At 44.0% G+C, this 22583-nt stretch overlaps 1 protein-coding gene across 1 annotated transcript in view; it reads right to left on the reverse strand.

Moving 5' to 3' along the window:
• TLL2 (tolloid like 2) overlaps positions 1-22583 on the reverse strand; it is a 117667-nt gene that overhangs the window by 61804 nt on the left and 33280 nt on the right. The window contains exon 3 of the mRNA XM_016164104.2: positions 2853-2930. Within this exon, the coding sequence (XP_016019590.2) occupies positions 2853-2930 (78 nt within the window). The remainder of the gene's footprint in view (positions 1-2852; positions 2931-22583) is intronic.

Here is a 22583-nt window from a genome sequence, read left to right on the forward strand (position 1 = left end):
CATATGAGAAGTTAGATAACTTTTCTGTAGTCATAGCTAATAGTGCCTGCGCTGGGGTATAAACCCAAGTGAGTCTGACTACCCAAGTTTATTTAGTTATCATTTTATGTCCAACAAACTAGTAAATGTTAAAATCCCTGACAATGTCTATCGCTGGTGAGCAAGAGGCAATGAAGAAATGTGTCAGAGGGTCCCCAAGTATGGCCACCAGCAACGTCTCTCATTCCTGTGAGCCCTTGCCATTTATCACACTAAGGAGTAGAATATATTTTCTTCACCTTGAACCTGGGCTGGCCCTTGGCTTGTTATGACCACTAGGAACATGGCAGAAGTAACATTCTGATAGCTCTGAGTCCAGGCCTTTAGAGGACTGGTGGCTTCTGCTTCCTCCCCCTGGGAAGACAGTTGTCACGCTGTAAAAACATCTCAGGTTGGATCACTAACTGGGGAAAGTCCAGGTGGAGAGAGGAGCCACATGGAGGCACACTGAAGCACCAGGGCTGTGACCGAAGCCTTTTTGAACCTCCTGGCCCAGCCCAGCTTCTAGATGAATGTAAGTGACTCCAGCCAATGTTAAACCACAGCATCACGAAAGATAACAAACCACTGTTTGAAGTCACTAAGTTTGGGGTAGTTTTTATGCAATAGTAAAAATCACTTAAATCACTTAAATCGGGAAGGAAAAATCGGTTTGGCATCTACGTCACTGCAGTGTAATATGGCAAACCCCCTCTGGCTTCATTCCCAAACCCTAGGCTCCATCTTTACCAGTAAGTGCTGGTCATCTGTGGCGAAATGAAGTGCCGCTGAATTTATCAGATGTCTGGGGAGCCTGACATAAGTCAAAATACCTTTGAATAAGCAAGGCAATAAATACATATTTTAAAGGGAGTCGTGCACATGGTCCCAGAAACAAACTGTATGACTGAGAAACAAATGCACATTTGTCAAATGCTGATGGTGGGGAGTGGGCGCTAAAGAACCCGCCTCTTTCTAAAAGAGGTCAAGGGATAAGAGAAGGATCAGAAACACAGTAAAAAAAATTAGGAAAGGAGAGGAAGAGGTGAGTCACAGAAGTGTACAACCAAATCACTGGCAAAGGTAGAAAAAGATGTTCAAAGTTACCAGCAGTCAGAGAAACACAAATCAAGTAATAATAAGCTACTGTTTACCATATTAAAAATACTAGTAATACTTAGTGCTAGAAAGGGTATGAGGAGAGGGTTGCATTTGTAAGTTGGTATGGAAAAGTGAATGGTTACACCTTTTGAAATGTATTCTAGCTACATTTATTAAAACCAGTAAGTACGTAAGGATCTCCTATGTTCAGAAATTTTATTGCAGCCATTGTTCATGATGGCAAAAACTTAAAGTGAATATTAATTGATAAAGGAAGGACTGAATAAACTATGGTCCATTTATACCAGGAATATTTTGCAACTATTCACAAGAATAAGTTAAAATTATAACAAGTGTCTTAGGGGGGTTTCTCATAAGGTATTAGTGAATAAGAAAAAGCGTGATACGTCAAAAACATGTATCAAATACAATCCTATTTTTTTAAAAAAGGGACAAAGCTTATGGTTATATATATATATTAATATGTGTTTACATATGTATATTGTATATCTCTATATAAATACATATGTCAATATATGTGCATGGAGAAATATGTGGAAGCGTGCATACAAAATCATTAGCATGCAAAAAAAGACAACACAAAAAGTACATGATTGTATCATTGCATTTATGCATTCATGTGAATTATATATATCTATGCATTTGTGTGAAATTATGCATATGCATGTAGATGTGCAAAATATAAAATAACATTAAAGCAAACACATAAAATAAAGCAAATAATGATTTCTATTTCATCTCTTACACGGTCATCCCTGAAACACAGGATTCTGGTGTCTAAAAATTACTCCTTTTGCTCTGTGTTAATTTCGTGTGGAAGAAACGCCACTGCCAGCAGTGGGGCCCGATTCCTGCAGAATGCAGGCGAGACAGAAGCCTAGTAGCCTCTCTCCTCTAGCACAGCTTCTAAAGAGGAAAAGCGTCTCCAAAAGCGAGATGCTTCCAGTGAGATGCCACCCCATAACATCCAGGCTAGAATCTCTTAGAACTGGGAGAGCATGAGCATGGCTAAGTGTCACTGTGCAGATAGGAGGTGGTGGTACTTCCAAGTAGGCATGTGTTTGTTAACAGGTGGCCTTGCCCAGTGACAGCGACCTGCCCCCTCCCCCAACAGTCCAAGGAATCTTTAGCCTATACCCTCCTCCCCAGGCCCCACTCCAGCTTTATTTTCCTTCCTTGCCTCTCCTGCCTACTTGTTTTGTCAGGCCCCTAGTTGCCCAAGCTTCATCTGCCCTCCTCTTAGACCTCGAGAACTTCGACTCACAAGCCAAGTGCTAGAGAGAAAGGTCAAGTACAGATTGTAGAGTTTAACTGAAAAGCATACAGTCCCTGAGCAATCAAATGCCACCTTTCTATCCCTTTCTCTGGCAGCCAGCCCACCCCACTCAATGAAAGGACACACTCTCTTATGCCCACGGACTTCAGTGCTTCTCAGGCCACTAAGATTAAAAGTATAATAACAGGTCCCAAAGCCAGGGTGTGGGGGAGGGGTAAAGAAGGAGTGACTGCTTAAAGGGGAGGGGGGGAGTCTCCTTTAGAGGTGATGAAAATGTTCTGGAACCAGATAGGTGATGGGCATAACACTGTGAATGTACATAATGTCGCTAAATTACACACAATAAAATGGCAAATTTTACGTTATGTGAAATTTACCACAGTTTTTTTTTTTTATAAAAAAAAGCACCCAATGGCCTGGTGGGGCCTCACATTACCCTTTTTAGCTTCCTCACTGCTGGCATTCGCGGCTGTAGCATTCGGCCAGCTCTCCAATGACTGCTCTCCAAGCCCACCTGAAGAAAGGAAGAAGAAAAAAAATGTGAGGACCCATCTGCCTTCTTTGCACCAGCACCGAGAGATGAGGGAACCAACCTGGTCACCGGGGGGATGATCAGAATCACCAGTGGGTCAGTAGAGATTTGTTCATCGGGCACCTACCATACACAGGGCCCTGTTCTAGACAGTGGGGCAAAAAAAGAACCTGCTTTTTTTAATAAACATGCAGATATTCACAAATTATAAAAGTATTACTCTCCTTAGTCAGTTCAAGGGCTATATTGGAGTCAAATATACAAAGTCAGCTTCCTCACCCACAGCTCCATAAGAAAGCTCAAATGCAACCAGGACACGTTCTCTGCTGCTGTTCTGGAGTACCCCTGCTGTGGAATGCTGAGAGGGGTCATCCATGCTGCCTCTAAACGCATGATGTCGTCACTTACTGCTGTCTTGGCATTCTGGTTTCTTCTTTGGGGTAATTCTCCTTTTAGAAATTGCTCTATTTACTTCGTAAATAAGACTCTGCAGACACAGCCTCAGTCAAGGCCAGTGATGCATGTATTTTTTCACTTGCCATGATTTATAAGCCAGCTTCATATCCATCCCCACCAAGAACATGGTTGATCACCAACTATTATTAGACTCCAGGTACATTTCCAGCACTGAGGATCTAGCAGTGAACAAGACAGATAGGTGTGTACATTCTAAATGGGCGGCTGAACAACAAACAGCAGGTAAGAATATAAAGAAATAAGGTCATTGCAGGCTCAGGTTATACGCTTTACTCCAGGAAGAAAGACCATATCAAATTCAGTATGTGGTACAGTGTGATTGGAGCAGCTGCTTAGCAGGTGATCGGAGAAGGCCCTTCCAGAGAGGTGATATGCAGGTTGAAATCTGAAAGCTCCTAAGGAGCTGGCCACGTGGAGATCTCGGCCAGTGAATCCCCAGCAGGAGGCAGGATGGGAAAAGAACGTGGATCAGGAATGGGCTTGCCCTGTGGAGGGGCCGACCCTGGTGACTACGGGGGATGAGGGCAGAGAGGGAGGTCGGATCCACAGGGTTTAAAGCAAAAGAGGGACAGAGGGACGTGTTTTTATTTGTTTTACCAAGATCCCTCTGGCAGGAAAAAGAGAAAGCCTTGTGATGGTCCAGGCAGTAGACAGTAGCGGGGTGGGCTGAACAGTGCAATGGAGACGTTGGGGACCTGTCATATTAGGAATATAGTTGGAGGCAGAGCAACAAGAGAGGCTGATGGATAAGATAGGAGGAACCGAGAGGGGCCACCAACGACTCCTGCATGTGAGGTTTGAGCAACTGGGTGAATAGTAACACCAGGAAACAGGTTTGAGGACAAAGTCTGTGTCTATGAGAGACTATTATACATATGAATCCACACTGAAGCAACTACAGCACAAATGATTCCCTAATGCAAAATTATTTCTTGCTTTTGTTTAGAAATTTGCAGCTTACAAAGCTGTTTCCCCATATCCGTTTTGACCCTGATTAGTACACTCTGTGGCAGATGGAGTGTTGCCCCACTTTATAGAGGAGAAAACTGAGAACAAAATAATCAACCCAGGGTTGCCCAGTCCACAAAGAAAGCTGAGGGTTTAGGACAGTCTCCTGGTCAGAACCCGATGATGTTTCCTGTGCCCCATGGCTAGGAAGGGTCCCAAACACAGAACCCCATGCCCTGGCCCCAGACAACCAGTGGAAACAGCCCTGTGGTCCCCATCCCAACTCCTGACGTGCAAACTACCTCTTCTTCCCCTCTTTGACTCTGACGTTGGCGGTGGACCAGATGCATGCTGACATTTTTGTATGCCTTCATCCTGCTTGTTCTGATGCCTTTCTAGCCAACTCGGAATCCACTCACACACTCCCTGCAGCTGCCGGGGCCTTCGCTGCCAGCTCCCAGCCCTCTGGGTATTCTTTCAGTTGCGATATCATTTCCTCTCAAGCTAAAGGTCAGGGGAAATCCTGATGATATGAAAATCGCTGGCCAGCAGAGGAATGTGCCATGTATGGAGTGAAAGAGAGCCTGAGGCCGAGACTCTAGAACTAGCTTAGTCTTTTCTCCTCTGTGTAACTGTGGAGAAGACCTTGGGCGTTAGATTTTTCATCTGTCAAATGGGCTGTTGTGAGGAACAAATGAGGTCATGGGTTTGTTCAGGAATTTGTTCATTCAACAAATATTTATCCAGCACCTGCTACATGCCAGATGCTGTTTCTGCTGCTCAGGATATGACACTGAACAAACTCTACCCTGACATCATGGAATCTACTTTCTGATGAACAATAGGGGAGAAGACAATAAACAAATATGCAATTAAGTATCCAAGTCAGTTGTTAAGAAGCACTACAGAGAAAATAAGTGAAGGGATCAGTGCACGCCGGGCATAAGGGCTTACTGTTTCATGTGAGGTAGAAAAGCAGAAGCCTGAAGAAAGTCAGGGGGGCAGGTTGCAGCTATCTGGGGAAGAGCATTCCAAACTGAGGGAACAGCAGGTGCAAAGGCCCTGGAATGGGAGTGTATTTGGCAGGAGGGAGGCGGATATGACTGGATGCAATGAGCGAGGAAGAGAGTAGTAGACGATGAGGTCAGCGGGCAGTGGAGAGTCTGGAGAATCAGCTCATGTGGGGCCTTGCAGGCCGTTTTCAGGATTTGGGCTTTTATTCTGAGAGATCTAGGTGGGAGCCAGAGGACAGGAAAGAGCTTCGTAATTGTACCAGCTTTGAATATGACTGGAGTTAACAGTAGTGGACAGGAGAGGGACAGAGGAGCTGGGACGTGAAAGGACATTCCCAATAGCACTCCCGGCATAGAGGGTTGGTAAGTTTAGACCTGCTTGGCTCCTGCATGAGAGGTGGGGGAGCAAAAGAAACGGACCTATAAGGATTCCTGGATGCAGACTAGGTCCAGGTTAGCTGAAGGCTGTGGCTGAGGAGCAAAGGCCAGGGGAGGAGACTTGTATTCAGCCCTGAAGCAGCCGAGGGGAGGGGTTAAGGACTTCTGATTCCCTTTGCCTCCTTGTGTTTGGGGTTATAATAGCAGCAAAAGCTCTGGGGTTGGGGGATACTGGGTACCTCCCAGTAGGTGAAGCGGGGAAACAATCAGTGTTCACTAAGTGCCAATTATGATGCTGACCTTGTGTTAAAAACAATGCTAAATTCTTTTTTCGCCTTGAGTTTTGTCATTCTAGCCTCATAAAGACCCAATGACAAAAGGGCCATAAATACCCCCATTTTATAGATGAAACAAGGCTCCAAGGGATAAAGTGACTTGGCTGTCTTGAGAGTACAGAGATGGTCAGCTGTGGTGACAACTGGAGGTGGGTCCTGTCTGACCCTTAAATCTGATTTCCTTCCTCTCAGCCTCAGACTCTGAAAGAATGAGTAGAACAAGTGGGGTGCCTGGGAGAGGCTGGTTATTCCCAAAGGACTCAGGGCATTTTCCAGGTCTGTAGAGAACATCCGAAGTCAGCGATGAGGTTGGGGCCATGGACAGTTAATAACACAGATCCCACTTGTCATCTTTACCAACAAGAAGGCTCTGTCTTTTTTATTGAGTTCTCGAATTCCAAGCTCCAGCTCATTCCTTAGATTTGGGAAATTCTTGTCAAGTATTTGTCTGAAAATGCTTTCTAATCCCTGCTCCTTCTCCTCCCCTTTGAGAATTCCCATTATTCTTAAGTTTCCTCTCCTGATAGTATCAGCTAGTTATTGTATTTCTCTTTCATTATTTTTCATTCTTTGGTTTCTCTCTTCTTCCTTCTGATTTATTTCTAGATTTCTGTCTTCAATATCACTGATCTTTCCCTCCATTTGGTCGACTCTATTTCCCAAGCTTGTTATTTCATTTTTCAGCTCTTGAAGTGTGTTCTTTATCTCCAGAGGTCTATTTGGTTCTTTTTGAGGGTTTCAATCTCCTTGCTAAAGAACTCATTCTGCTCACCTAGTTTTTTCAGTTCCTGAAAGTGTTGATATGATTTGTTTCAGATCTCATTGAGTTTTTTCAGAAGTACCATCCTGAATTCGCTGTCATTTAAGTTGCATATTTCTATGTCTGTAAGCTTATTTTCTGGAGATTTTTCTATTTCTTTCTGAGATGTCTTGTCACCTTGGTTGTTCATGGTGTTTAATGGACCATTTCTCCACCCGGGCATTAATGGAAGTGTATTCTGATCCCCACCCCTCTCCGCCCCGAAAGATTTATTATATAATGGTTCCTAGCCTGTTGCAAAGAAGGTGTTCTTCTTTTGGTTTCCAGTAGGTGGCATCTAAGCCTCTTGGATCTCTGCTTTAAATAAAGTCTTAATAATGTCTTTTTTTTCTTATAGATGTTTAATCACTCTCGCTACCCTCAGTCTCAGTTCCTGTCAGTGTTAGCGACAGTTTCAATAGCGTTTGCTCAGTTTCCCCAGGATCTCCGCAGCATTCTGTCTTGGAGGGTATAAGGGGAGGGATGGGGGCTGGTTTTGCAACCACGGCTGGTAAAAATCAACTGTTGTTTCTCTGCCATCCTGCTTCTCTGCCTCCTGCCCTAATGACTGAACCCTGCCACTGGCTGCGTGGAGCTCACAGCACTCTCAGGCAGGGTTGTTCAGGGAAGTCGCCTCACCTTCTCCCCTCCTCACACTCCCTACAAGGAGCTCCAGTGGCCACAGGAAGCAGCTTCTTTGTTTCTCCCAGTCCACCTCCCAACACCCAGGGTTCTGACCTGTTGTAGCTCTTATGCGCAGATCCCACACTCAGATGTGCTGGTGTGCAGTTGGGTGTTTTTTGTTGAGTTTTAAATGTTCAGCTTATTGTTGTTTCAAGGGGAGCGATCCAGAGATGTCTCTCACTCTGCCATGTTTCTAACGTCACTTCCTGTATTTTTTTCTTAGGAGTGCTTTCTCAGAAGCTCAAAATTCATGCTAACAGCACAGCTGAGCCTGGGATCTACCTGGAGTTAATGTTTGGCCACACCCCTGATGAAAACCTTGCAAAGCTCCCCACTGCCCGCGAGATGAGTTCCAACTCCTATCATGACTAATGAGGTCCCTGTGATATGGCCCTCCCAGCCTCCTCCATCTGGTGGCTCAGGGCTTCCTACTCCTCCCGCCCCTCCTACTCTGTGCTCAGCCGCCCTGAGTTACTTATAGCACTTTGGATTTCCACTTCCCTCTTATTGATGCACCTGCCTTGGACATACCTACATTTTCACCTGGCCAAATCCTAGTCTCAGTTTGGACACCACTTCCCTTGGAAAGCTTCCCCTTTGCTCCCCTCAAATTAAAAGCTCCCCTCCTCTGTGCTCCCACAGCCCCCTGGCCTCACTCACATCCTGCATCATAAGGTATTGTAAGTTCCTGTTTACTCAGCTGATCCCCCAGTCTGGTTTCTAGTTTTTAGCATTTTGAAGGAAGGAACTTTGTCTTCTCCAAAAATGAACACTGTGCCCGGCACAGAGCAGGCACTTGATAAAATGTTTTGTATGAACAGATGGATGGATGGATTGGATGGAAGATGGATAGAAGGACAGACAGATGGATGGATGAGTTAGGTAGATAGTGCTTGAAGAGAACTCGATCATTTCTAACTCAGCCTAACTGATGGAAAAATTTGCCTTTATCAGCTTTCATGGTGGGAGGAAAGCAGATATTCTTGAAACAATGGTCAATCTTGGCTGTACTTTGAGATCACCTGGGAAGCTTTTTAGAAAAATACTGATGCCTGAGTCCCACCCCCAGAGGTTCTTGTTTAACTGGTCTGGGTCATGGCCTGAGAGTTGGGATTTTTTTTTAAAGCTCCCCGGGTGATTCTAAAATGCAGCCAAGGTTGAGACTCATTTGCAGAGAACCATAAGAGGAAGCCCCATCTCATGATATTTTCTTACAACCACCTCCTTCTCCTCCCAGGAATGGAAGATGTGGAGCAGGAAACAGACATCAAACACTAAGAAGTCATTTCTCACATCTAAATTGATGGAAAGTTGCTGTTTCACTAAAAGCTAGCAAATGAGTAAGACAGGTGTGACTGCGGCTAGAACTGCAGTAATTGGCACTACACAGGAGGAATGTCTGATGCAGACAAAAGATTAGGGGCAATGGGGGGCATGGTGGTGATGTATTTTTCCTTGGGTGTGATTTCAAGACAAAAATATTAAAAAAAATATACTGGTATATATATTCTTATATTTGATTTTTGGTTAATTACCTCTTCAGTGAGAGGATATGCAAAGAGCTGGTAGATTTCATTAGTCACGGGGGTTTATTCAAACGTCTCCTTTGCATAAGAAACCCAGGCTTACAGCTGGTCTCTGGGAAAGAATGCCCTTCAGGCCTTGAAAAGAGAGCTCCAGGCCTGTTCACGCTCTCTCTGAAACACAGCAGAGGTCAGCGGCACGTGATGCACAGGGCCAGGCTCAAATGTTTCTATCCAGCATTTGCAATTCAATCCCACAGTTTCCTTTATGGAACAATTCACTAAATTCAGAGTTGTTCTTTTTTCTAATTCACCATATAATTCACCTCCCAAATTCAATTAAGAAACAATCTGTTAGCAACTTTGGGAGCAAGCTGCTTTTCTTTGGGAAAGCCCGATTTTCTTCCGCTCTCAAACAAAAAAGTAGCTTAATTATATGCATCATATGAGACAGTGATGTACACACAACGCCCTCCATCATAATTAATGAAATATTAACTATATACATCCAAAGACATTCAGGCAGAAGGGGATGGGCGTTCCAAAGCCCAAGCGGGCAGAGCCTTGGCGAATATTGCTCATTTAAGCAAAAGTTTAATAATAATAATAATAATAATAATAATAATAATAATAATAAACAAGACTTTATATTAATTTTGCCTTCCATTTCTCATTCTTAGAACCTAACATTACTTAGTTTTTTATTTTCTTAAGCACAAGAATAACGACCACTTTAAGAGCTGATTATTTTCAGGTACTACACACGTTATCTATTTGATCTTCAGGCCACCCCTCCGAGGTGAGTATATTCCCATTTTACATGCAGGGTAACTGAGGCTTAGAGCAGCTAAGATATCACTGTGGACCCACAGCCACTGGGTGGAGAGGTTGAGATTCTCTCCAGATCAGTCTGATGTCAAAGAGTTTACTATACATCACATGCTGAAGTAACCCTGTCAGGACAACCTTTGCTCTCACCGTTACTGATGTGAAACAAGACATGAGTGGAGCCATATTAAAATAGAACCAGCGTAGCCATTTCAGAGGAACTGTCCTGTATGTCTTGTTTTTCTTTGTCTTCCAAACTATGCCAAACTACCAACATTCTAAGAAGTAGGTAAGAAAGAGAATAACCTGTTTGTAAAGACTGATGAAACTGGACTTTGGCAATGACCGGATCTCTAACCAATCAATGAAGTACAAACCTAGCCTTTTGCCTGATGGCCAAATCTCAAACTAGTCCATGAAGTACAAATCTAATCTCACCTTGTCTAGCACCAGTGAACTGAACTCTTCTTTAATCTTCCTTTCTTTTTCCCACAGAAACCCCAAGCCTCTCTCCTGTACTGGGAGAAAGCTCTTTGGGCTCTGTCTGAATCTGTTCTTCCCAAATTGCAATTCTTTGGTCACGAATAAATACTTGTGGCTTCTCATTCTGACTTTTTATTTTTAGGTTAACACTGACTTTTTGATAAGTGTATTTATAGTCCTGACCCAGCAGAGGTAAATCAAGCTTGAAACTGCTTTGCTCTACTCTCCAAAAAAAGGAAAAAGAAATCTCCAGCATCAGATCCTAAAACTCACTTTATGACTAGTCCATTCATTCAGTAAATGTTGGTTGTGTGCCTGCTTTGGGCAGCACTGTGCTGGGTTCCTGAAGGTAGGGACAGGCAGGACTTACCTTCAAGGTGCCTTCTTGGTTCCAGTGAAGGGGATCAAAATAAACAGTAAACAATAAGATTTACATGGAGGAAGTAAGCACTTTGAAATTAAAACAGAGCTTTTGTAGGAGCACTGGGGGAAGCAAACCCAGGGAAGGGGTTTCTGAGTAGATGATACCTGAGCTAAGAACTAAAAGATGATAGGGGGACATCTATCTGGGGAGAAGCCAGCAAGTAAAAATGTCCTGAAGAAGGAAAGTAAGAGTCTGATGTGTCTGGAGCTAGAGCTGAGCAAGCTGCACAGCGATCCCTAAATAATTGAGAGTATTCCTTTTTTACAGAAGAGAAAACTGAGACTCATGAGTAAGTTGTCCAAGATCATCCGGCTGGTAAGTGATTGAATTTGCATTCCAAGGTGGGCCCTTCTGACTCCAGAATACATGCTCAAAACCCCTGCCCCTCTACTCCACACCTGTGCAGGTGTGGTCTGAGCAAGCATCCCAGGTAAGACCAATGGATGAAACATCTGCACACTGATTCTGGCTCAGCTGAGGTTTTAATTATTCATTAGGAAAAAAAAAAATGACAAAGCCCCTTTGACAGATTGATTTAGGAATGAACTAGGCAACTATGATAGTAATCAATGTGTAATCCTAAGTAATTCGGTGCCAAGTAATTTTTATATCTATGCCAAATTTCAAATGCTACAGAAGGGAAAGGGAAATGAGTTAAAAGACTATTGCCAGTTTTTGTTGCTGAAATGATTTAATATTGGTGGCTGTATAACAAAAAGGAAATTCTTACACACTGCTGGTGGAGGAATAATATAAATTGATAACATTTTATTAGGTAATTCAGCAAGATGTAGCAAAATCTCTTAAAACAGACAAATAATATGACTTTGACCCAATAATATGACTTCTAGATTTTGATACTGAAGAACTGACTGGCAATGAAGACAACGGATGTTCATCTCAACATTTTTTATAATAAAGACTGTAACAACCGCACCCAACAGGGGAGTGGTAAAATGAATTATGACATAATGGAACACTGTGTAACCTTCTAAAACTGTTTTAGAAGAAATTTGCTAAATGGGGAAAATGTTCATATTATAAATCAAAAAACAGGTTAGGAAGCAGCATCCGGTATGACTCTATTTTTTTTAAGCTTGTACAAAAAAAAAAAAAAAAAAAAGGAAAAGGAAAAGGAAAAGGAAAAGAAAAAGAAAAAGAAAAAAAAGAAAAAAAGTACTAAATGGAAATACCCACAATGTCAATTGTGATTATCTCTGGTTGGTGATTTTTAGATTAATTTATTTTCTTATATACTTTTTGCAATATTCAAATTTTGTTCAATATCCTATTTTTTTAAATCAGGAAATAAAAGCATTTTCAAAGAATTCGATTACAGAATGTACTTTGTCTAAAAACATGTGCTCTGCACTGTGTAATATATGTGTGCACACATGTACACAACACACATAGATGGTTGCCACGGAAACCTTTTTTTCCAATGGGAAAGAAACATAGTTGTGTTTACACAGATGGAAAGTTACGGTCCAATTTATTTTTTTCTGATTTTCTACTCTAACCATGGAAAGAAAAAATAATGAGTCCACATCTTGGCAGGATGGAGCACAAGAGGGCCTATCAGACAGCTTTGGGTGGGCTCTTCTGAGATCCTGCCCTCCCTTCTTCAGTCAGTTGACTGGCTCCCACCTGCGTCCTGCACCGGCTGATAAGGCCTCAATTTGCTCCTGCCCCAGGCGTAAGCTCATGGGAAGCATCGTAATCATGCAAATTCGAGCTCTCTCTTCAAAGAGCCTCCCTTGGATATCCATTTTGCTTGGTGTTGGGGCCTCCAAGGAAGAGAAGAGGGAGGAAAGGGCAGATGATGAAAGGGAACCATGAGCCCCCAGGGAAGCTACCCTAGCAAACCGCTCTCCACCTTCCCCCGGAAACCCCGCCCCACCTAGACTGCACTGACAGCGCTCAGCTCCTAAACCAGCGATTAGATGAGATGTTCTCGCAGACGGAGCAGGCTCTTCCTTAGGAATAGAAAGTGGTCCCCTACAGGAAAAGAGGAGAGCCCCTTCACTTCCAACTGAGTTCTGAACCACATATCCATTTCTGGCAGGACTCACCGCCTGCTTTGAGTCAAGTCGGTTCCGCAATATGCTAGGCCATGTGGGAGACTCAGGTGTGAACTGGATACTGCCCCATCCACAAGAGCCACGAGGTACAGAGAATAGTGAGAGTAATCAGGTGAAGGAAATCTCACTCCCAACCTAGAAGTCCAGGAGGGCTTCCTGGAGGTGACCCCGGAAGGACAAGAAGGGTTTCAACAAGTAGAGATAGGAGGGATTCTTGCAGGAAACTACTCGCTCAGTTTGGTAGCACAGCTTTTTTGGATCCAAGTGATCTTTGGCAAGATATTTTATTTCTCTGACCCTCAGTTTCCTCATCCATAAAAACAGACAAAATAGGATTTAACTTTTCAGGTTGTGAGCTGCACCTAATGCCGTGCCTGGTACATTGTAGGGACACCATAGCCTGGATGACCACACTTGAAGAATTCTTTAAGTCATCTTAGGGGGCCTCGGCCCCTTTTATCGTGATGACCATACTTTGGCCTAAGCTCTAGCCAGGAGCATAGCTGTACCAGCTCTCCTTATCCCTCTAACTGGAGCCTTTCCCAGATCCCAGCCTAACATACCCCGCCCCACCCCCATCTCAGGATAGGCCTAGGTTGACCTGACAGATGACAGCTTATCTCTGCCAACACTTTAGCAGGGTCTGAGCACACATCCCAGTTTTACTTAGAAGAAGGAAAGGGTGCGAGGGAGAAGATGACAGATAAGAAAGAAGTATCCGCTCTCTCCTTCGCAGCAATGACTGTCGCCTGAGCGTCCAGGGGGACGTCCTTTTTGGTTCTGCATAGCTGTTGAAGATCATTGCTGGTCTTCAGAGGCCCTTAGGGATTCTTTGGGGCCTTTCCTTCACACAGATTTCTAGAAGCTTTGCGGGGGTGCTTCTGAAGCAAGAGGTGGTTGAGTGTGGCTGCGATGGGGCACTAGAGAGACATGACAGGGAAAAATTCAAACATGCGGTGTCGCAGCTGACGGTGAAATAGGAAAGGAGCACAGGGACCTGCGAGGATGATGGACACCAATTAAATTTTTCCCTGAGACAGTGAAGGCCAAAACTTTGACCAATAAGCTAAATGCTTAAGAGGAAGATTTAGAAGAATCTTCTCAGTCTCCATTTATTTCCCTTGGGGATCACTGAGCATTACCAGCAATAATCTCCTTTATTTGCTTACGTGTTTGCTGCCTGCCTCCCTGACACCCTCTGAAAAACAAGTTCTATCTTCATCATTGGTGCATGTAGGAGGTGGCCGGCTGCTGATGGGAGGGAGGACTGAGGAAGGGAAGGCTGCAGGATGTGAGGCTACCGAGGGCATCAATGCCTGTCTCCAGGCAAAAAGCAATGACGTTCTGAAGAAAGGCAAGACTATAGGAATGGAGAGGAGGGTGCTGAGAAGAGCTGTTTTGGCGATAGGATGAAGATACCTGGGTACCCAGTTGGATATGAGAAGGGAGGTGGGAGGAACAATGTACTCAGCTCTGAGATGAGATAAAGGCGCCCACCTGCCCATTCTTCATGCTGAAATATGCTAATAGAAAAGAACATTTCAGAGGGTCCGTTCAAAGCAGTCGACATAGGAGACTTGGGATAACTTTAATAGGAAATGCGTATTACTACTGCAAGAGGAGAATTATACATTTTTGTTGCAATTTATAAAAATAGTAAATAAAGACATCCAATGTTCCTGGATGAATTGGGCAAATACTATAAATGTGTCATTCTCCCCAAATGAAGTTATGGGCTTAATGCGATCGTGATTCAAATTCTAAAAGAATTCTGTTGGTGTCCTCTTAGATTTTTGTAGAAAGGTGATTCTCAAATTCACCTAGAAGAATAAACAAGTGAGACTATTCAAGAGATAGCTAAAAATGAAGGACAAGGGCAATGAGGAAGGATAGATTCTACCACATATCACGACATATAAAGAAGCTAACATAGAAGAAGACATACACTATGTGATAAAGGAGACACTACCAGACCATGGGGAAAAACATGAATTAGATGGTATTGGCATTATTATTCAGAAGTTAGGGGGAAAGGTATCAATCCTGCCCCTAAATAAAAAAACCCAAGTGGATGGGAAAAAAACGAGTTAAGTATAAAGAAACAAATCATGGAAATTTTGTATTATTTCCCAGAGCTATAGTAGGAAGAATTTCATATATATAGAAGTATAAGAAATAGAAAATTTGATTTGACATAATTAGCTTCAAAAACTTTAAAACATTTTGTATATCAGAAAGATTAATCCCCCAAAATGAAAACAAATCGTCTATACAAGGGAAAATATCTGCATTGAAGATAACACGTGCTTACCATCTGCTATAGAAAAAGCTCATGCAAATCACTGAGAAAAACTTTATAACCAAGAGACATGAAGAAAATCAGTGAACATGTATTAGAAGGAAAATCTAATTAGTAGATAATTATATAGACGTTTTCCCTCAAGAAATGAAAATAAAAGCAAAAATAAGGTACCACTTCCCAACTATTAAAGTAGCAAAATAAAGAGATTAATGGCAACATTCATGCCGAGTCAGATAGAAGTGGAACTTTCATTTTGTGAAGAGTCATTTATTCAGTAAATTTGGTGTGCATTTAAGATGCGTATGTCACAGGGCTAAGTGCTGCAGGTGCTCAGCTACGTGGTGATTCACAGAGCCCAGGAAGAGCTTACAGTCAAGTCTGGGAGAAAGAGGAAGATGTCAGCATTCACAGGTTCCCAGAGAGGGGCTGGCTGGGTGTGAGGGCATGGCAGAAGGTGAGGAGCAAAGGCTTTCCAGGCACTGAGGCGAGGAAGAGGATGGCCTTCCAAGTCCTCAGCCCAAGTCCCACCGGAGTCCGATGCCAACGTGCCTTCCCAACTTCTCTCCCCACCCTCACGTCCCACAGTCCCACCCACCTGCCAACCACCCTGAACTGCTCAGTTCTCACGGCCAAGTTCCCCCGCCATAACTTTGTTCACACTCTGCCTTCCACCTGCAAGGTCCTCCTGCTACAACCCTCATACACATCCCTCGAGGCCCAGCTCGGCCTCTTCCATGAAGCCATCCCCCTCTTCTCTGCTTCATTTACATCTCCCTCATGACCCTTTACTCATTCATTCATTCAGTCCCTCATTCAACAAGCTTTTTTATGGGGTACCTCTCTGTGCCAGGCACTGTACCAAGTACCAGAAATAGAAAAACGGATTAGACACAGTTCCTGCTCTCAAGGAGTTCCCGGCCCTGATCTCACCATGCCCATAGTATAACTATTTGTGAGCTGGTCTGTTGTCTCTTTATGACAATTAATCCCTTAAAGACTGAGACAGCATCTTGTCTATCTCCACCATGCGGTATTCATAGCAGATGCTTAACAAATACATACATTTGAATTGGACTGAATTGGATCAACTAAGGCTTGCATATATTATCTCAGCTGATTCTCGCTGCTCCAGTGTGGGGTAAGGTAATTACCATTGTTATCTCCATTTTACAGATGAGGAAACTCAGGCTCGATAAGGTAAATCAGGTCTGTATTCAGAAAACCTTTGCACAGATATGACCAAATGACCAATGTCCCAAAGAGAAAACCCCATTAATTGGGTCATAGAAATAGTAGCAAGGAACTCGGGAAATCAAAGAAAAGAAGATGCCTACCCAAGCCTTCTCCAGGGAAGCAGAAAGAACAGCATGAAGCTTCATGGCCTGTCTTTGACCTTTTGGGACAGAAGTCATTTTAGTTCATGGAGAAATGCAGAGCAATGGCTTCATCTTTAAGAGATAACACAGGTAAAGAGAGGCTGAGGTGACTAGTGTTCTTTTGGGTGACGGCATATGTCAGTGAAGTGTAATGGGCCCTTTCTTTCAGAGAGGATAATATCTATTAGTGGTTCCATCCAACTGATTCATTGAGGCAGAAAGAACTTGTTCTGATGCCAATGCATGTGTTGGGCCACAAACCACCCTCTGCAAGACAATGACTGTCCTGTTTGCCTTTTCTGTATTTCTCCCTCAGTGCCAACCAGAGCCCAAGACATGGCATGCTGTATTGCAAGCAGGTGCCAGAGACTGGAAGTTCATGGAAAAAAAGAAAAGAGGTTTCAGAGGAAGGTTTTTCAAGACCACCAGGCAATAGCTGAAGCTCTAGGACCCTCTTCCCTTGATGAAGAAGAGAGAAGTGGTCCTGGCCAGTGTCATGGACCTGAATGAGGACCCAAGGATGGTGTCCCTTACCCAGTGGCCCAATATGCAAACTCAAATACATAGAGTTGGGAAGCCAGGGAAGAAATACATTGGAGTGAAAGAGATCGGGTGCAAAAGATGGATAGGGAGGAGTGGAGTCTGGGGCAAACCGCAGAGCACCTGGTCCTCCTGAGTTCAACCCACTGTTGTGCAACTCATGATTGTTGCCATGTGGGATTGCTGGACCAGCATAGTTAGATCTTCTAACTTTTCAAGAAAAGCCAGAATTCTGGATATTTATGAAAAACCTGGTTTTTAAATGTTGGCAGTAAATTTTTTTAAAAAAACATTTAAGCACTACAAAACAAACAAAACACATCTTCAGACTAGATTTGACTCATGGACTGACCCCTCAGGACCTCCGAGCTGCAGACTGAAAGGAAAAGTCATGCCTTTAGGGGGTGCCAATGTCAGGGAAGACAGGAATTCCTAGGAGGCAGGAAGCAAGTGGCTGTAGGAGCAGGACAGGGGCTGGATAAAGTTCAGAAGCTCAGTGATAAGGCCAACTGGGTCTTTTCTCTCACTCTTGGGCAAACAGGCTTATTAAAGGACACCTAAGAAAAATAAAATGACCAGAACACAGGATGAGATTCCACTGGCAACTCTACCACCATCATCACCTTCTCTCTCTGGACCTCCTTGGAAACCACAGGAAAAAACAAACAAACAAACAAACAAACAAAAAACCACCACTGCAAAACATCAGTGTAAATAGCCCCAGAAGAAATATGACTTTATCCTACACATCAGTCACAAGTTAGCATGATGGGGGTGAGCCTCATCCCAAACTAATACCAGCAGGGCCACCTACCGCTCTCAGGCTGTGTCTCCGGTTTTCAGTGTCCAGCCCCCTTGTTACTGCTGCACAGTGTCTCCAGCCCTCATGTGGCTCTGCTGTGGGAGGCAGGCTGACCTTTCTTAACGTCCTCTCTCCAGCCCAGTATTGTTGGTTGTTGTTTTCAAAGATGGGACAATAAAAGGCCATAGCCACATTTCTGCCAATGCACATGGGAGCCCACCAAAGGATTTCTGGAAGGTCTCAGGTTAGATGCAATTTGAGCAAACTGTCCTCAAGTTCCAAAGGGCATCAATGAAGGAGGAGCCAAAGCCACTGTGGTTATCTTATCAGCCACGCATGCAGCAGACACCATGCATTGGGTCCCCATACAGTCATGGATTATCTTTAGCTAAAAAACTAAGAGACTCATTCTTGGCCCTCAGGGAGCTTAGAACCCGACCCTCCATTTTACAGATTAGAAAACTGACGTTCCATGAGGTAAAGTGATATGGCCAAGGTCTACTGTGCAGTGGGTAATTCTGAAGGGTTTTGGCACTCGTTTTGCCCAAAAACAATTTAGTTCATCATCATCATGCCCAATAAGAAAATACTTCAGTAGTAAATGAATTTGAAACAAACATCAGTTCCCCATCATAACAAAATGCACACATCTAAAAGAGGCCAAGAAATACAGAGCGAAGGTATATAGCTTTAGGAAAACTACAAATGTTAAGTGCAAAAATTTTAGGAGGTGGTTACTTACTGGATAAAAGCATCCTTTATTTTGTCAGAAAGGATCTACCACAGGTTCGCTTAAGTAGGGGTGGAAGTATTTTTTATATCAAGGCAGCTAATGCTAGAACAATTGATTGGAGGGCTGCATAAATAAAAAGCTTTTAAGTGTGGTTTATTTCATTTCATTCTGCTTTAGAGATCAACTGCTATTTCAATTAAGAACAGGAAACATAGAATACCATTTGATCAATACAAACAAAAACATATGTAGTTAAAGGAAAATGAAAATAGAGACAGATCAAGAAGAAACAGAGAATGATGCTTGAGGTGAGGCATAATCTTTCTGTTGGCCAAAACCGAAAAGCAAAGATTGGATCCTCATCTGATACAAACCATGGCCAGCTCTTATGAGTCTGTGTCCCCAGATTTCATGTATTAAGATAGCTGATGGGAACTCATGGAGTGGTTTCCCATAAAAATAATAGAAATGGCAAAGTGGATGTAAAGTTTCCAGGCTTGTCCCCAAGACCAGATCAACTAAAAGGAAGCTGCTTCCACACCTCCACAACTGGGCCGTTAGTTGGCTCACCCATCACCTCTGCAAACCAGAGGCTGCTCTAGCATTCATTCTTCTAAGAACCAAAGACACATACCTACCACCTGCTTCCATTATCACTTTATTTCCTCCTCCTACCTCCTAAGGGTTCTGTCATCAGCCCTCTGACCAGCTCACTTTATACTCCTTCCCTTGGAGATCTATTCCACTCTTAGGACTTCCATGGTATCCCTATGTCAGTAGGTACCAGAGACCTCTAGTGGGGAACCCTCGAGTTGATGTAGACTTGGGCACAGTGGCCAGAAGAGGCAAAAATGAGACCTTTGTGGCCCCTGAGAAGAGAAGCCAGCTTGTTCCTTTCTCTCCAATTTCTAGTCCAATCCCCATGGGGCCAGCTCTTCTGCTTCTGTCTTAAATGGCCATGAGAATATATTCTTAAACTCTTTTACTTAAACTATCTTGAGTGGGATTCTATATCTTGAAACTGAAAGAAACTTGTCTAGAATGTTGGGTCCTAAGCTCGTGTTCGTCCTGTTTTCTCAAGCTAATGTCCCAATTTTGACTCAGGCTCCAAGATTCATGGCCCATGAGGAGGCCTGGGATAATGGCTCCCTGGATGGACAGATGTCCACAGATGGCCACTGCCCCTCCACTCCCCTGCTCTGAGCCCCACTGGGCTCCAACTGGACGCACAGCCATTTCTTCAAATTCTGACCAATGCAATGATAGTAAAAATCAAGCAAAAGGTGAATTTACTTTTCCCAACACTTCAAGTTTACAGTTAACTCTGGCTTCAGTCCAAGCTATAAGTCAGCCTTCAAATGAGGCCCCAGGGAATGAGATGATAGAATCCTTATGTTATATTCTTTTTCCCGTCCCGAAGAACAGATGTGCACTTTATCATATCCCTCTTTATCATCTCAAATCATCTTACTAAATTAAAAATTTTGTGGGTGGAATAACTGCCAGGTCTTGCCTGGTTCCAGCACCACAGTCCTCCCCGCCCCCACTTCCCCCAGCTGCCAATCGCTGTCTGCGGCTGAGCCAGGCCTGTCCTCCATCAGGGGGATTTAAGAAGTTTAGGCTCAACACTTGAGGGTCTCAGGAGCACATCATTGGCCGTGGTTTTGACCTGTGGGATTCTGCTTAATTTCTAATCCTTGTTCCCATCTTATTCTCTCGGGCCAAGCTTCTGGCATGTTGTCCTCCCCAACACCCACTTCCCAGAAGAACCAGGGGTCCTTGCCTTGTTCTTCTGAGCTCCTGGCACAGACTGGAACTTTCTATACGTTCTACTAAAGGCCTTTCTGATACTATTTGTCAGGGTCTCTGCCCCACAAGAACATTACTGCATCCCCCATGACCCTGCTCTGCCTCCATCAGGCCCAGCACCCCAGGCTGGATCCCCAACACTAACTGTTGCCTGAATGATAGCTGTCACCTGGGGACTTCTCTCCAGATATAAGTTCTGCCTACTGGCCCATACCTCCCCTGGGAGGCTGGCGGTCCACCAAACCAGGGGGGGCTTTGGATCCCAGGTCCCACCCCTCAATCCTGCCCCATTTCCCCAATACTTTCAAAGCATGACTTCCATCATTAAAGCTCCATCCCCTTAATGGCAGGAGAAAAGGTGGATACTGTTGTATCCTTGCTGCTGAGCACAGGAGAGGTCTCTAGTTAGCATCTGTTATTCGAAGGAAGGGAAGAAAGAGGGAAAGTGACTCTAATCATAAAGTCGGTGTCAGAGGGTCAGCAGAGCTGTGAGGTAGACACAAGGGGAGAACGCAGGCATGCCAGAGTAGAGTTCAGCACATAAAGACCAAGCTTTAAACCGTGGGAGCCAAGGCAACATGGGAAGGCACAGGTGAAACAGAGAGGCCCGCCGGGGACCCCTCCACAGGTCTTTGAAGAGAAGGGCTGAAAAGAGCCCTGGAGGAGTGGGCAGGGACGCCAGCACTCCTTCTCTGGCTTAGAAAAGACCTAAGGTCTACACTTCCATCTGAGGATCTACACAAAAGGCCCAGAAAAGATAAGCTATTGACCACGTGGCCAAAGGATGCCCTTTCAGATGCTCCCTGCAAGGCAATCTGAGCTTGCTCAGCCTGAGAGTGTAATGCCTGAGCCTGCGCTTTTCTTTCATTGCTGGCACCCACTCCTGCCGGGAGTCTGAAGTATCACACAATCAAACGAACAGCCCTAAACCCAACTGGCCTGTTGGGGAAACAGAAGAACAGGGAAGTGAGGAAGCCACCATGCTCCTGAGGCTCATAGCGCCATCCACAATCCACAGGTGTCTGTCTGGCACCATTCATGAGCCCAGCCTGATGCTGGAATTAAAGAAGGAGGGTCAAGAACAAACAAGGACAAGAGAGCTACTGACAGTCTGATGGATATGGCAAGGCACACACTAAATGACCCACTGAGATAACAGGGCAGGAGGAGGTGTAGCCCGATCAATACATGGAACTGATCCTTGTCTTTTACCATCACCTCTCAAAATTAGGAATGGGGGACCAAGCCTTCACAGCTCAAGGATAGAGGGTTAATAGTGATGCCGGCTGCTGTTTCTAGAAGCAGTTGAGTGCAGAGGCTAAAAGCAGGCCTTTGACATTAGACATAGTTAAGTTCTAATCTCAGCTCTGCCAATAATTAGTTGTGGAATCAAAGACAGGTTCCATACTTCTCTGAACTTTAGCTTTCACATCTACAGGTACTAACAGCACCTACTACATAGAGCTATAGTGTGAAGATTCAGTCAGATCATGTATATAAAGTATTTAAGATGTAAGTAGCACACACCAAATGGTAGTTATTGTTATTCTTTTTATTGTTGCTATTAAAGAAAAACCAGCATCTAATCTATTTTCAAATCTCTGGCCATCATTATAAGCCAAAGTTTGACTCAGGAGGACAAAGAAACTCTTTATGTTGGGGATTGATGGATTGTCCATGTGCTTGTGGGATCTAAATCCAAGGATCTGATCAGATCACACTGATGCAGGTCCAGCACCGGAGACTCTCTGGGGATGCTGCAAGAATACCGCAAAGCAAAAGAATGTCAAGGCATTTAGGGAGTATGGAGTCTGGGACACAGAAGTGGACCAGAGGGAAGAGAAAGCAGAAGAGCTGGCTCAGGGACAGCCATGGTGGCTATTATTTATTGAGTACCTACCAGGTGTCAGATTCTGGGATAAGCGCTTTACCTATCACACTTTTTCAACCCCCCTTTGCAAGACAGATGTTAATATCTCATTTTACAAATAAGGAACAAGTCACCCTGAGTCCCACAGCTAAGCAATACAGAACCAGAGAGGCAACCCCAGGCCTGCCTGAATCCAACATCAACACCTTTCTATACTGTAGTTCTATACA

Source organism: Rousettus aegyptiacus, unplaced genomic scaffold (assembly GCF_014176215.1).
Source record: "Rousettus aegyptiacus isolate mRouAeg1 unplaced genomic scaffold, mRouAeg1.p scaffold_m13_p_6, whole genome shotgun sequence".
In the NCBI taxonomy this organism is placed as follows: domain Eukaryota; kingdom Metazoa; phylum Chordata; class Mammalia; order Chiroptera; family Pteropodidae; genus Rousettus; species Rousettus aegyptiacus.